The sequence below is a fragment of the Sphaeroforma arctica genome (assembly GCF_001186125.1).
Source record: "Sphaeroforma arctica JP610 unplaced genomic scaffold supercont1.307, whole genome shotgun sequence".
NCBI classification, from domain to species: domain Eukaryota; class Ichthyosporea; order Ichthyophonida; genus Sphaeroforma; species Sphaeroforma arctica.
Window position 1 is genome coordinate 64832 of NW_014040251.1, and position 15871 is coordinate 80702.

Here is a 15871-nt window from a genome sequence, read left to right on the forward strand (position 1 = left end):
TGCACTCTGCACTCTCGAACTCTCATAAATTGAACTGCCACAATATTTCTAAACTTTTGAATAGACACAATCACAGTCTCTCACCGGCTATGGGCCAGGGGGCCATGGCTGAGTGCCGAGGGCCGACAGGCTGACAGTCTGACAGTCTGACACGGATAGTGTCACGGTAAAACTGTGGCATTCTAATAATAAATGTTTCTACAGACGGTATAGCTGTGGCTTTCTATAAATAAATATGTAAATGTTCTACAGGACTACAGACAGCAAATATGTATTTACAGAAATCATATAAATAGTCATAGACTAGCTTTCTATTCCATTCACATAGTAACATAATAAATAAATATATTTTATATTAATTAGACAGTTCTCCGCCCAGAAGTGTGATTTACTGTAGTTCAACATGGACGACAGACAGGACAATATGTCCTCCAAACGTACCCACGACGACATCGAGGCAAGATCTGAGGCAATCAAGTCTGAAACAGCTGCCGATATTGAAGGTACACATCATATACCTAGTGATGTAGCGCAAGAACCTGCAGAGGCACTGCCAGGGGAAGATAAATCAACGATTAAGCGTGCGCGGATTGAATCGGTTGACAATACGGATGTGAGTACAGAAGACAGCTTAAATGTACATACACAAGCTAATGTAAAAACTGATCCTGTAGAGGTTGGAACAGCGGGAACTCCGGTCGAAGACACTCTTGCAAGTGGCATAAAAACTGAAGCGACTACCACAGGCATAGAAGGAAGTACAAGCGAAAGTGAACAGGCTGGTGTGAAAGTTGAAGAAGCTACCAGTGTAAGCGGTGTTAAGGTCGAGGATGGTTCATTAAGTGGAGTTAAAGTCGAAGGCACTTTGCCAGATGTTGCGGACACTGAAGAGGACCTAGCACAGAGTGGTATCAAAGAAGATGCCGCAGCAGAGGGATTTGAGATAGAAATTGCCGAGGAAGCTGGTACGGTGAAGACCGAGGATGTACCAGAAGAAACATCCGGTGTGAAGTCAGAATATACTGGGGACACTGTAAATACAGATGAAAGCGTAAAGTCAGAGGATGTTGCACCAAGCAATGTTGAAGATGAAATAGTGCCGCACAGTGTGAAGAGCGAGAATACGGGAGAGGGTGACCACATGGACACCGAAGAAGCCGTGAAAACCGAGGAAACACCTGCTTCTGCTTTTGCATCTGCTTCTGCATCTGCTTCTGCTGAGTATATGGCTTCTGATGAATCAGGCAGCGCTTCCACTGCCCAGGCAGACAGTACGGACAATGAACCTCCGGAGGCAACTATTGGTATGTATGTTTATTTTTGTTGGTTTATAGCTATGCATGTGGTTGATGGTCTATAGGCATGTGCATGATTGGTGGTTTATAGATATGTTTATCATGGGTGGTCTATAGGTACGTAAATATTGGTCATTTATAAAAGTGTATATCATGGGTGGTTTATAAAAACGTATTGATTGGTCGTTTCCAGATATTTGGTGGTCTATTGAGACGTGATCGTTAGTGGTTGTACATGACTGGTGATTCATAGGTATGTAATTTATGGTTATATACATGATGATCGGTAGTTTATGGATACGTGATGAATAGTGGTAAATTAATTACTAATATGCACATGACTGGCGATTCATAAATTGTACAATATTGGTCGTTTGTAGTTTGATTGGTAGTCTATAAATACGTCAAGTATATTAGTAAATCATATGTACATGATTCATAGATATTTATAATATTGGTAGTTCATAGTTATATACTTGATTGGTAGTCTATAGATACGTGATGAAAAGTTTTAAATTAATATGTACATGACTGGTGATTCATAGATATGTATAATATTAGTGGTTTATAGTTTTATACGTAGTTCGTGGCCTATATATACGTGATGATTGGTGGTCAGTTAGTATGTACATGACTGGGATTTTATAGTGATCAATAGATATGTGTAATATTGGTGGTGCGTAGTTTGATACACAGTTCGTTGGCTATATGCACGTGATGATTGGTGTTCAATTAACATGTACATGACTGATGATCCATAGATATGTATAACATTGGTGGTTTGTAGTTTTATACATAGTTCGTGAGCTATATACACGTGATGATTAGTGGCATTTATATATGCATGACTGGAGATTTAAAGGTATGAATAACATTGGTGGTCAGTTAATATGCACACGCCTGATTCATAGATATGTGTAATATTAGTGGTTTATAGTTGTGTGCTTGATTGGTGGTCTATTGACATGCTTGTGGAACCATTTTGTTGTGTGTAGTTGTCGCTTTGTTGGCATGTGAAACCGATGGACGGTGTTCAGGTTGTTTGAAAGAATGACAACTGAGATATTGTTAACGTAGTGGGAAGAAAATTAGTTCACGCTATTCCCGTACAATGTGGCGTGATCAAATGTTGTCTACTGTCAGAATCACATGTGCTGCTCCGGTTGATTCTTGTGTATTCATAGTGCTTATTTGATATCCGCGTCTATCACAAAGGACTGTCATATGATTATACACTTCTGGCTCAATTTATACATACCATCGATTGAACCCTGTACCTTATGAATTGCACGCGTTCGGGATAATTTGGCAAGCAACACGTTTGTATTAATTTTTGGACCCAACATATTGCTACAAGACCTTCGTGCAGGACACGTTTCAAATCTAAGTACTCGGGAATATGAAATATTAAGACCTGTTTCAGTCAGCTCAGACAGTCCGATGTGTGTATTCTCGTATTTACGTCTGCCTGATTTCGCCGAACATAGATGTCTATATTCATGTGCATACCGCTGTGTGTACAAGTTTGTGAAGCGAAGTTCCGGTACACCGGAACAATGCAATGGCGAGCTGTCTGCATGCCCAAGTAACTATTAAATGTCGCATCGTGAGCCATAACTTCTCATTGTCATCAATGGCTTTGGCATTTGAATCGCTGGCATTATTTCAGTAATATGCTACTAACCTCTCCTTCTTCGTGGATTTCGGCACACATAACCCCATAAGTATGTGTGATAAACCTTTCTAGGACGGTATTCTTGACGTCCGCAGTTTCAATGGTCAGAGAGTTGGAAGCAATCCGCACAGGTGCTAGTACACTCGATAGTAAGTCTCCTTTTCTTCACCTATTATCTTATCCGCCTCTCCCATGTACCTCTACCCCACAGAGCGGCTGAGACAGCACGCCGCCGCGTACAGGTCGGCGATGGTGTGCTCCATCTGCAGCGAGATACTTGTGAAGCCGCACTCCCTGGAATGCGGTCACTCCTACTGTGTCACCTGCATCTGCACCTACTTTAGTGTATGTGCCGTATCGCGTTTTGGGATTTTGTTTTGTAGTGGTAGGCAAACGGCAGAGCAGTGTATATCAGCGCCTTGTTCAGGTGTTTTGGTAGCCCTGAGTATGTATAGTGTTGCCCGTGGTCTGTTCTCAGTGCATGATGGCTTCTCACCCGTAGTGTTTTATCCAGCGCGAGCGCCGATGTATATGCGTGTAGGCAGAAGATATCGCTATTCAGTACCACTAACCCGTTGACCAGACTTCGTGATTATTCAGCCGTGATAGACCGGCCAATAAGTGTTGACCATGGCGCTGGACAAGTAGACAGCTTCAAAACATTATATGCGAGTCTTGTCTGTCAAAAGATTTGTATTTTATAAATTTTGTCCTGATTGTAATAAATACTAATTTTGCAGATTGGTGCAAGCTGCTCGGCATGTGGTAAATGCGACTTTGGCGGAGTGCGCGACAAAAATTCGTTGTATGTTACAAATTTACAAATAAGTACGGTAGAAATATGTGGAAGTTTTGTCTCGTTTCGCCGTCACGAGCCAGCTATACACTGTGCTTGCCGGTGTAGCACTGGTGTATACAATTCTCTACTGTATTTCCTACAGAGTTAGATACAGTCAAGAGAACACATCATTATCAATCATTGGCTATATAGATGTTATTTGTATTCAGCCATCTCGTTCACCTGGTCGTCGTTTTGAACAGGTGCGAAAAGCAATGGGCCGCGGCTTGCAGTGCAAGCAGTGCAATAATCCTATACGCAAGAAACCAGAACCCAGCCTGGTGTTACAGACTCGGATCAACATATTACGGAAACAGGTACGCGCAACCGTACTTGATACTGAGTGCCCACTGTCTCATAGTTGGGAGCCCACCTGCCACATGAACGCAAGAATACCCCATACCTTTTAATATTCTACATCCTACCCACAACAGCTCCAGTCTTGATGCTTTGGGTTTGATTGACCTTGCAGTTTTCGTAGCCATCCTGGTCTGTTACCGTGTATTCTAAGCGCTCCAGATTAATTCGTTTGTAGGGCAGGAGCTTTCAGGAGTCTGTTCTGTGAGTATCTGGCGTATCTGTTAAGACGGAGTATCGCTCATTATGTATGTTTGTGTCAACACTCTCAGCCGTGCGCGGATATCATTCTGAAGAATTACTCGGCACGATTGAAAACAGCTCAACAAGCTATGAAGAGTGATGAATACAAGAGTATCACGCCAGGGACAGAGCTTGTCGATCACGAAGGAAAGGGCTACGTCTTCGATAAGGGCGATGGTATGTTTATATCATGGATATGCCACGACGGCAAGTGCCCATATTCCGCAACCAATGGCTCGTTTAGATGTGATTTTCTCTCATTTCGGAACTTGTCAAATCGACAGCGTAAAGAGTACCTATACGCACCGTGTTCTTAGTGTGTTGTGTTACTACCATTGTGAGCCGCCAGGTGGCAAACTATGATATTGTACATTAATGGTCTGCAATTTTTTGAGAAGCGTGATAATATCCAAGTTGCTCCGCGACTTCAGCGACAATTGAATTTATCAGGCCATTTCGGTGGTCAAATTCCAGGGACAATGTCGTGCAAATAAAACATATGCTAAAAGCACTTGATTTGTTCCGATGGGATTTATACAGACGTATACAGATGTATCGAGTGCTTGTTTGAGATCGAAGATTACAAATGTGCAGGGTGCGGCGTTGCATTTCCAGAATTGGAAAATAGGTCTGATGTCCATCGGGAGTTAGGTGTCAGGTATGTATTGTATCTATATCCCGCCTTGTTGCATAGCATGTGTTGATTCAGATATGTCAGGTGAAGAAAATGTACGGAAGCATGAGGTAAATGGGGAATTTGGGGTTTGCAGATATGGATGTACGTCTTGATTTCATTGACAGGTTCCTCATCCATTCTCATATTCCATGATGAGCTTGCATCAAAAGAGACTCAGTTGGGGTGCAAGCGATGTGCAATGGCGAACTTTAATGGCTTATCGCATGGTTCAATGACAGGAACTTTTGTTAGTGAACGGTTAGATTTATACTTCACTCCTTCCATTGGGCGATGTTTGCATACAGGGTGACCGAGTCAAATTTTTCTTTCTCGTAGATCGCGAGGTGTGTAGAATTACTTGTATAATATCTGCACTACTGCTTAGTGGGTCTAAACTAGGCTAACCTTTGCATTTGTTCCACGGCACAGTGACTCCCAAGAAGACGGAGAGGACTCCGAGGACGACGAAGGTGATGACGGCGCGGATTTGAAGAATTTTATAGTCGGAAGTGATGAGGAGATAGAAATGGAGAAACCTGAGGAGGGTGAGCAGCCTCTCAAAGGGTGGATCACAAATCGTATGTGCTCCCCCGTTTTTAGTCAGAGTCTACATATGGAAAGAATATATTAACCTTAGAACGATGTGTATTACAGTGCGTGTTCCACTTATTCCAATGTATAGTGTGCTGCTGTGTTGGCTTATGAGGTTAGATATATGTATGCATCAATTTGTGCTGAGATGTGAACGCTTATAAATGGAGCGAGACTCCGTTGAGAGTCGACTCACATCGTTTAAAAAGTAGTATAACAAATCAATGATTTTTATGTTGTCGACTTGAGGTGGCCAGCCATTGGAAATCCTTCTCTACAAGATGTAAACTAAACGTCACTCTGATTCATATACTGACACTTCAGTATGTATTGTCTGATATCTGATACTCCCTCGTTCGCCAACAGAGAGTGGTCTAAAGGAACTGATGTGCGGCTGTGATGTTTCGTGTGGCCAGGACTGCGAGTGTGACGATGAGGTATGTGATCGATAGAACACATCAAACACACTCTAGTATTCGTTTCGTGTTGTGAGACCCACAGATTGGATCTACCTACTTGCAAACGAGCAACTTTAATCTCCAGATTAAACTCCCACACCTCGGCATTTCTTTGTATTACACAGGATTGTACGGCTTGTCCATGTGCTCAGCGAAATTTGAATGACGGCAGCGGCGAAGATTCGGACTCTGACTACGCACAAGATGATACACATTGGGATGGTGGCTCAGACGATGGAAGTGTACGTAGTAAAAGTGACCACCGTGGCGCAAAAAAAGACAACAGTGGCGCAAATAAGGACAACAGTGTCGCATTTAAGGACATGTCTAAGACCCAAAGGAAAAATTTGAAAGAGATTAGGAAGGCGAACAAGATACTCGAGGCGAATGGAGTGGAAAATATAGATAGCCTGAGTAAAAATCAACGATTAAAGCTTTTGAAAAATATTAGAGCTGACCGTAAGGCTGCTGCTAAAGCAGCGAAGGATACTGTAGCTCCGAATACCGGAGCAATTGCGGAGCCGATTGAAGGCTTTGTTTTAGACCGTGCGGGTGCATATGCCACTGAGAACTCTGCTGCGACAGCTGACGGAGACGCAGTTGTCCGAGGGGATGGAGAGGGTGACAATGGAAATAGAGAGGAGGGTGAGTTGTCTGATACATATCGGAACCGTATGAATGAGCACTCAGAAGAGTCTCGCAAGATTCATGATGTAAAGGCAGCGTGGCCGAGAGGGGATCTTGTGGAGCATGCTGACGGGGGTGAGAACATCGAAGACGGAGGGTCTGATGAATTCGAAAGTGGGGCGGATGAGATGGAGCGGGATGAGGATGATGATGATGATGATTATGAGGGGGAGGATGAGGATGAGGATATGGAAGGAGTAGAGGATCCCCAAGAGGGCGAGGTCGAGGAAGGAGAAGTGGATGCGGAAGATGGAGAGGATGCGGAAGAGGAAGACGGCGAGGATCTGGGCGAAAGTGATGGGGAGGACGAATGAGCGGGGAGTGTGTACCAGTTGTGCAGTTTAAAAGCCCAACTCCGAATTGTAGCAGTAGTCGTACTCTATTTCAGAGATATCTCCGCGAATAGACATTTTCCGTGGATAACTCTGTCAATCAAGTACGCGTCCGAGATCCGGGAAAACGATGCTTAAGGTCCACGAGGAAGCACTACGAGTTACGCGGCGATATGATTGCTTGGTCAGATGGGATCTGGGTTCTCTTTCAGATAGGAACTCGTTATTACAGAAGCAATACCAGGTGGAAAAAACTTCAAATTCATGAACGTATGTCAGGGGTGGCCGTAAACCAGCACATGAGATGAACGACACCACGACGAGACAGGAAAGGCAGATTGGAAGCATCATAAAGCGACAATTCTGACAGTGGCTGTCCGATACTTATTGCTTGGTTCTCCATTAGATAAAATTATTTTAAGATCTGCACTTACTACTTTTGGAGGAAGCGGCGATGGAAAATGAACCATCCTTCGAGGAGGAGCGCATATATTTGCGATCGATGGTAGGAGATTCAGCCTGCCAGAGTGAAATTGGATGCTCGAATCGTAGCCAATTCGATACTGTGTCTCCTGTAGCAGGCTATGCAGGTCGTAGTACTATAAGGTGTGCCGTTAACTTGCTAGTTTATTCTGCGGCGGAAAGTATTTGCAATCAGAAAAATCTTGAATCACGATATATAGTTTTTCAATTCCAAATGAGCCGTATCTTGAAGCCCGAAGTGTGATCAAATTGATATGCTAGCTTCCATCGCACATATGACCCACACGGAATGGCGACGGTGTACGAATATGCAGGATCTCTGCAAAGCCGAGCAGTGTCTGTATTGTTTATAAAGGAGTATCCTCTGTCAATAGAGCTGCGAGTAAATCATATGGCTGCACGCCCCCCGAAGCTCGACAAGAGATGTAACTGGTGCACAATTCATTTATTTCATATTATTCCGATCCGGTCATCCGCTGCTTCAAGCGATGGATTTGCTGTAACCAACGAGTGATATTACTGAGGCGCTTTGAATGATGTGAGGATGGTTGAATCGGAATAAACCTTGTTTTCTTCGACCCGCATTAGATACGGTGAACCTAGCAGCTTTGATATTCAACTTGCTTTGAAAAAGGGTACACGATCGAAGTTTCATATTCAATGTCAACGAGCGTAGCACTTTGAATAGCGATATAATAGATTACTAACCCGCCGCTAGGGATTGAGCAAACCAAGACGATTGTACTAAGAACACACGACCTTCTTCAGAAAGCTGTACCTTGATATCCATTGACAGGGCTTATCGAAAGCTCAATATCTACGCAATCTGAATTTATACTGGCTGGCTCGATTGAGGTTCTTGGATATATGAAAGTGTGTGCTCCTGAGCCCCTGAAACTGTGTCACTTGAAATGTAAAGGCAATCATCAGCCAATGATCGGTGACGAATGGAAAGCACAAATAATACCTCATTGCTGATTTGTCCGGTGAGCTGCGACAGATTGTAAATTGTTTTGGCATTTAACGAGACTTCATTACTATATCCGCCGTTTTATTGAACGGCTGGTCTTGATAATAACTTATATATATTGCACGGATTTGCAGTGTGACCGAAGTTATACAACACTTTGCCAAGCAAGCCATCCTCATTCACCTCGTGCACAGTTGGGGGCTTTTCCCGCTGGCTTGACTAGCGCCTGTGGTAACACTGTGTACTCTGTACCTCTCGGGTGCCCTAATAAATATTCCACAAATCCAAGGTAGTTGTACCCTGCGATGGCCGCCGCAGCCAGCAACGTCGTCATATAGGGCAAATACTGTACAGACCTTGCATACTGACAAAGTATACTTTTTTACTGAATTTTCTAGCATGTTCGACTTTGCACTGAGCAACAAAGCCCGTCAAAAACGCCGGCGGTTGAGTCGCTCCCTTCTGCTGGTGCGTTTGGATCGCCATTCTTCTCGACTGGACTCACCCCAGAAGACATTGGCGTACAATGAGGGTATTCGCTTTCATTTTGTTCTCCTTCTCGGCCTCGTATATAGTTTAACTGGACTCGCCTTAGTGATCTGAAACGCATACTATTTAGGTATACACGAACTACCAAAAGTACAGGAGCACACGTTGTTATGCAAGTAAAAACTTACTTTTAGCGTATGATTTGCATCACATGTCGCGTTGTATTTTAAATGTATAGTTTTCAAGAGAAGCTAGTTCGATTAATCTTGGAAGATTTTAAACACGCTCTAGAAGTGGACGACTTTCCACACTACTCCACCGCATCAAGAACCCTTCTTTAAATATCGAATGGCCTCATCAGATTGTGAAGGGGTCAATAGAAGTGCTGATCTTTCCTTATTCCATATATCTGTTCCTTCCTAGAAGATAGGAATATCCCTTCGGTGATATCTCTATCCTCCTGGACTCACTGCGATATACGTTATTGGTGCACTAATTTATTTCGATGACATTTCGGAATGCTGCATGATAGACAGCAAACACCAGGGTAATACATATCCTACTAATGCTGCGCCCGCGTCAATGTAGATCTAATACATATCCTACTAATGCTGCGCCCGCGTCAATGTAGATATCTACACATCTACACTATGGCTTCCAAGTTTAGCAAACACTTTCCGTTAAACCCCGGAGATATAGGATTGTATTTGTTGGCGGATTGGCTGTCGATGAATGTACAGTTGAGAGTAATGCCTGTATCGACAGGATAGGCGGGATTGGCATGTCCACTAAGTTCACGTTCTCTCGACCGGACTGAGACTCTCAACCGAAATATCAGTCCGATATAGCTACCCACCATCGACCACGCACAATGATCATTTTGTGCATCCATTCGCCAATCGTCTTCTAGCGCGTCCGGTACGCATTTTTGTTTACGCGTTGGTTTCTCGCCTGACATCGTTGGTGCCCACATGTGGCAGTGTGAGACCATCATACCTTTATCATCGAACATCATCGAATCTACCGGGAATCCGGAGACGTCTGACTAGCGCCATAGCTTTCAAAGCATTTACACTTGAATGTGCTTTACTTCAGCACTGGCACCAACGTCGTCCATGATACGAATGCATTAGATAGTGCCAGCAACGGGAACTGCGGACACCGACTAGTCTCTGCCCGCAAATACATCGCATTCCCTCTCATCACCGAGTCGCGGTGCATTCCAAGTGGACATTCCCTTACATGGAAGGGGCACATCGCAGGTTGTACAGCCCTCAACGCAAGCCTTGTCACATGTGCAACATCACACTGATACGCGTGCATCAGCGTTCTCGTCTAGCTACCTCCATAAGTGCGTGCGACACTGAGAGCACACGGGCGTCAGAGTGTGCTGGCCCTATCAGTTGCATTCCGATGGGCATCCCGGTACGCCCGTCCTCGCCGATGGGGATGCTGATAGCCGGGAGACCTTATAGGGAAGCACAATATGTTCCAGAGCTTATAAATTACAAATCACAACGGAGATTGTGCAAATCTCGTTCACCAAACAAACTATACATCAGGCAAATGCCCCTAAGCTTGTCAATGGAGGACATCGATACAGTTGTAAATGCATACAATAGCTCGAAACATTTTCCACTATGAAATTGTGCAAATCACAATTCACGAACACGGACAATAGAAAGCCCGACTTGGATATTAAAACAGTCGATTTATAACCCATGAATCATGGCACCTTGTACATGACCATAGATTTTTTCAAACAAATAAACCAATATATGAATACATATACACATATTTATACATATTTATACATATGAATATATATATATATATAGAATATATATATATATATATAGATATATATATATATATATATATAAATATATATGTATATTTAGAAGAAAAAATATATATATATATATAAATATATATTTATATATATATATATTTAGAAATACATATTATATATATATATATATATATATATATATATATATGTATATATATACACAAGTATATATATATATATATAATATATATATATATATAATATATATATATATATATATATATATATATATACTACTATATACTACCTACTACCTACTACTCTCTACATCTCTACTACTACTCTACTATATACTACTACTATATATATATATATATATATATATATACATGTATATATATATATATATATTATAAAGAACTCACCAGCCAGGGATGCGGGGACCGTGAAAACATCGTTCGCATTGTGGTCAGCGCCTGATAAATTGTTCCATTCGTTCACGGTTGGGCTCGTACCGCACGCAACGGCCGTCAATAGTAAGTCAACCTGTGATCTGTCGACGGAGGTATCCGCTGAATTTTTGGCTTGATTTTCTCCTTGCGTATGAGCCGAGAATACACGATCAAAATCATCCCGAATCTTGGTGCGAACCCGCATTGCATGATCGTAATAATCGTGCTTGAAGACATCTCTGCGTGCAGATGTGAGAACGTTGTACATTTGAGAACAAGCACGGACGGCCATTTAAAGCCGCGCCGGAGAAGATACACTAACAATTGGCTGAAGTGCACATGCGATCACAGGACATAACATAAATGTCTTCTTTTTCCAAATAGCGCAGCATAACGAAGGTGTAACCACCTGAGCAAACAACCCCACCACCAACACGCACCTGGAAAGGCAGAACGTCCCAAGAATAACTCGTGCTTTGACCACATCTCCAAAGCCTTCACCGCGAGTGTGCACGAATGAGCTATCCCGGTCAGCATCGGCTCGATGCCCATACTGCACTCCATCGAATCGAGCCAGGTTCGATGAGGCTTCAGCCTGAGTGAGAGGAGGAAGGGCCGATGGTGAGATATATTTTTGACTGTCCCTGCGGATTTGATGGAGGCATCCTCGACTATGACGTACTCGGCCTTGATTCCGATGCGCGTGAACTTTATATATGTAGGCGTGCATGCCATCGATCAACACTTTCCGCGGGCGACAGGATGAGCCTACTTGAGCTAAAGTCTATTCATTAACAGATCTACACTAAAAACTCAAGAACACTTGCCGGGGCAGCATAGAATGTATCAGAATCACGCCCAAAAACTGAACAAGCTATACTCTTCCACACGTGTCGACTACACTTGGCACTGTACAACACACTCACCGGAGCCAGGATGTAGTAGGTAGGCAAAGCGTGCCGTGTGTTTGGAAGGCTAACACTACAGACCTCCGCTCCAAGACCTGTGACAGCAGAATCAAAGGAACAATACATTCAGCGTGTCATGCATACCAAGCCATAGCTGAAGAGTCGAGTCTGAACCACACTACATCTCAGCAAATAACACATGGCGAAGGCTAGCATAATAAATTGAGTGTAACAACACAAACCCTCCGCTATAAATACAGTAGCAAGAGGCACTGTGCATGCCCGAAACCTGCATTGGAATGCAACGCATTGCTAATATTAAGTTGCTTACCTTCGAGTGTGTCTATAGTTTCCCTCCACACCCGCAGTACTTCGTCAGACACTTCCTCGGTGTAGTACTCCTTGGGTACTCCGACACGAAGTCCAGCTAACCCGTTCTGCTCGAATGTGTCTCTCTAATAATGGAGGCAAAAGGCTTTGTAACTAGGCTGTGCACAGAAACTGGCATGGTTCCGGGGCAGGGGGGTATATGTTCAGCAACCTTATCGTGGATATCTAGACTTGGTAACGTACACTACTTGCTCTGCTAACGCCAAACAAACGGTATAACGCCCATGACTATCGATTCTATTTCCACAGCCACATCAGATCCACTGAAACTCGCGAAATAAATGATTTTAGTAATGTATCTGTGATTACAAACGCCTTCTGATCTCGCACGAAAGGCTTGCGTGCAATGCACACTTACCTGGTCTTTGTATTCGGCGTACGTAAATGGTGTGTGATCGCCCTCAGTGGTCATGGTATCGAGCGGGTCCTCGCCACTTATGGTATCTGGAACAAAAATATCCGACCGAAACACAACTTAACAAGTAAGACATGCGCTCATGTGTACCAGAATATATCAGCCATCGCAAACCTTCTTACTCTACTCGCCGGAGCATACACGCAGTTCCGAGCCGGATTCTGACATATGCTTTGTGTGTATATTTGTGGCGTCTAAGGGTCACAGACTTGCACTCATATGTATACCATACTTACCAAGCATTATAGCGGCATCCTCGACAACACTAGTAATAATCGAAGGGCAGTCGAGTGAACTGCCATATAAGACCAGACCATGGCGTGATACGAGCCCATAGGTCGGTTTATACCCCACCACGCCGCAATAAGAGGCTGGCAAACGCACACTTCCTCCGGTGTCGCTTCCCAACGCGCTGTGGAAACCCAAATAGAACTATCAATACAACACACTCCCCTGATGTTTATCATTGAACTATGAGAGTGAGTGCTATTTCGACAAGCATCTCGTGGCCTGAGGCTGCAATCGCATACCGTTCAAATGCACAATCTGAACATGGTCACCAATTCTGCCAACCGTATGCTGGTTACAGCGGAACTATAACTACGTAACATAACTATTCGGGTTCCTAGTCATATGCGCTTTGGAATCGCGCCCTCGCGTACCCTGAGGTACTCCGTCTGTGTTGGTTTCATACAGTGCTCTTTGTATGAGGCAACTAGTCGTAATCATAATCATATGACATTGAGTATGATAGTTATATGTTGCATGTAGAACTTGGATACGCCAGCGGCCGATTGCCGAAGGAATCAACTACAATCCGAAACCGACTAGAGAGCACAACCACTAAACTTGCTTATGGACTGCACAACATATCGTAACAGTCACAAATACACAAAATATCATAAAAATCTCACAAATCGACTGAATTACATTTTGAACCGAACGGACAGGTTTTCGTGAAACACGCATAGACAAGCAGGCCGTTTGCAGTGTGCAGACATACCCACAACAAAGACCGGCTGCGACAGCCGCTGCGCTTCCGCTCGAGCTACCACCGGCTATATGAAGCTACAGTGTAGAATTATAAGAATAAATGAATCGCTTTTGTAGAAGCAGATCCGAAAAAGAACCCGTGCATATGGTTGATTGACAAGGGCATTGGCGTGAGTCATTAAGAGGCATCATCTACTTGCGAAGGTAGTTGGTTAAGATGTACTACAACATTTAGATCTACGCGAATAACCAAGTTGCAAGCGGCTGATTTTCGCATCTGTGGAATTTCCTCCATAGCTAACATCTGATCAGATAACGACAATGTCTACGCAAAGATAAGCTCTCCATCGACACTCGAAAGCAAAAGATGTGGATCTATACAACTGGCCTAAAGCAATAACGCACAGATCAGCAACATACACAGGCATACATCATCCGCAGGCCGAGAGTCTTTGCGCGTTGGTTTGAAGGGATTGTAAGTCATCCCAAAAGCACTGTGTGTACCGCCAGATCTGTTAAAGGATACCAAGAAATTAAATAAAAATCCATGTCGACGTCTATGTATAATACCTTGCGGAATCACGAGCTAACAATGCTTTGATGTGTACCAATTTAAACTGCAACTCATTCGCCCGCAACAAAGTAACCACAGATATGCGAAGCATCACCCTGTTGCAGTAAAATTCGGGTTAATACCTTTAAGAAAAACATGTCACCAACAAACCCCAATCCCGAAGTCGGGCAATGCACTAAGCCAGCGAAGGTTAGTTGCTACGAGCTCATACAAATCTAATTTTAGCACAACTGAGAGGCTCGATCATTCGCATATGCAAAGAATATACAGGTACGTACCCCATCGCAAATTCATCCATATTAGCCTTTCCAAGGAGGACGGCTCCCTCTTTAAGCAAGCGATCCACCGCAGTAGCAGTATATGGTGCGGCGAAGTCTATGAAAGGGCAGTGTACAATCATTAGATCATATTCATCGTGGTGGAATTACCATGAGTACGAACACTAGGTACAAAGATACACATAGGTGCTTGCAATCAGTATCACGCGTTTGAAACCAACATAGTACAGCGAAGTCTAGCTAACAATTCGATCCTGGCAGCTGGCCGTGATGCAGCAGTACGACAAGTTTTTTATCAGCTACCTATCTGTTTGGCTAGTCAGTATGACTACGTACATCTACCACCGTACCAGAGGTCCGGTGAATACCAACCCCCTGACTTTGCAAACGAAAGATGAACGACAGATCGCTCTGTATGTACAGATGGCATACAAATGACAACCAACAACTACTGTCTACCTTTTAGCATTCGAGAAGCGCAAGTAGTGGTTGTCCGCTGTACACAGAAGTTGTCCTTTACAACGATCGGCACCCCATCTAAGCGACCCTTGGCAGCCCCTGCAGTTTCCGATAGGCGATTGGATTGTGAACCAAGGCGATTGAGGTAGGAGTGAGGAACGATATACACACAAAAAAACATGAACGATCCAATCATACCATGTGCCCGCCGCTCGTCCGATTGTTTCGCCGCCTCCAGGGCAAGCTGTGGGCTGGTGTTGGTGAACGCATTCAGTTGTTTAATTTCGTCACTACTGATTGTATCCAACAGATCACCGTTGAATTGGGTGGATGTCTGCCTAGCGCTATCCAATGTGGCACGTACCTAAACGAAGGAAAATATGTGAAAGGCAACGGGTTACGCAATTGATAGTGCACATGAGAAAAACTCACCTCACGCTTGTTCTAGTGCTTAAATTGTCAAACAAGAATACAAGAATCTTTTCCCATTATATATATATATATATATATATATAT

General features: G+C 43.5%; 2 protein-coding genes across 2 annotated transcripts; one reads left to right on the forward strand and one right to left on the reverse strand.

The window, feature by feature from the left end:
- The first annotated feature begins 342 nt into the window (after positions 1 to 342).
- SARC_05040 (hypothetical protein) lies at positions 343 to 8266 on the forward strand. The gene is made up of 8 exons (XM_014301108.1): positions 343 to 1304; positions 3182 to 3315; positions 4012 to 4125; positions 4438 to 4585; positions 4949 to 5066; positions 5514 to 5662; positions 6042 to 6112; positions 6259 to 8266. Exons 1-8 carry the CDS (start codon positions 404 to 406, stop codon positions 7132 to 7134), a joined length of 2511 nt encoding a protein of 836 aa, XP_014156583.1. The 5' UTR covers positions 343 to 403; the 3' UTR covers positions 7135 to 8266.
- Positions 8267 to 10416: 2150 nt separating this feature from the next.
- Positions 10417 to 15844, reverse strand: SARC_05041 (hypothetical protein; the record flags this gene model as incomplete). Its single annotated transcript, XM_014301109.1, has 11 exons — positions 10417 to 10562; positions 11312 to 11577; positions 11779 to 11933; positions 12265 to 12341; positions 12578 to 12673; positions 12991 to 13080; positions 13288 to 13463; positions 14897 to 14993; positions 15356 to 15454; positions 15554 to 15719; positions 15821 to 15844. 11 exons carry the CDS (start codon positions 15842 to 15844, stop codon positions 10417 to 10419), a joined length of 1392 nt encoding a protein of 463 aa, XP_014156584.1.
- Positions 15845 to 15871: the final 27 nt, after the last annotated feature.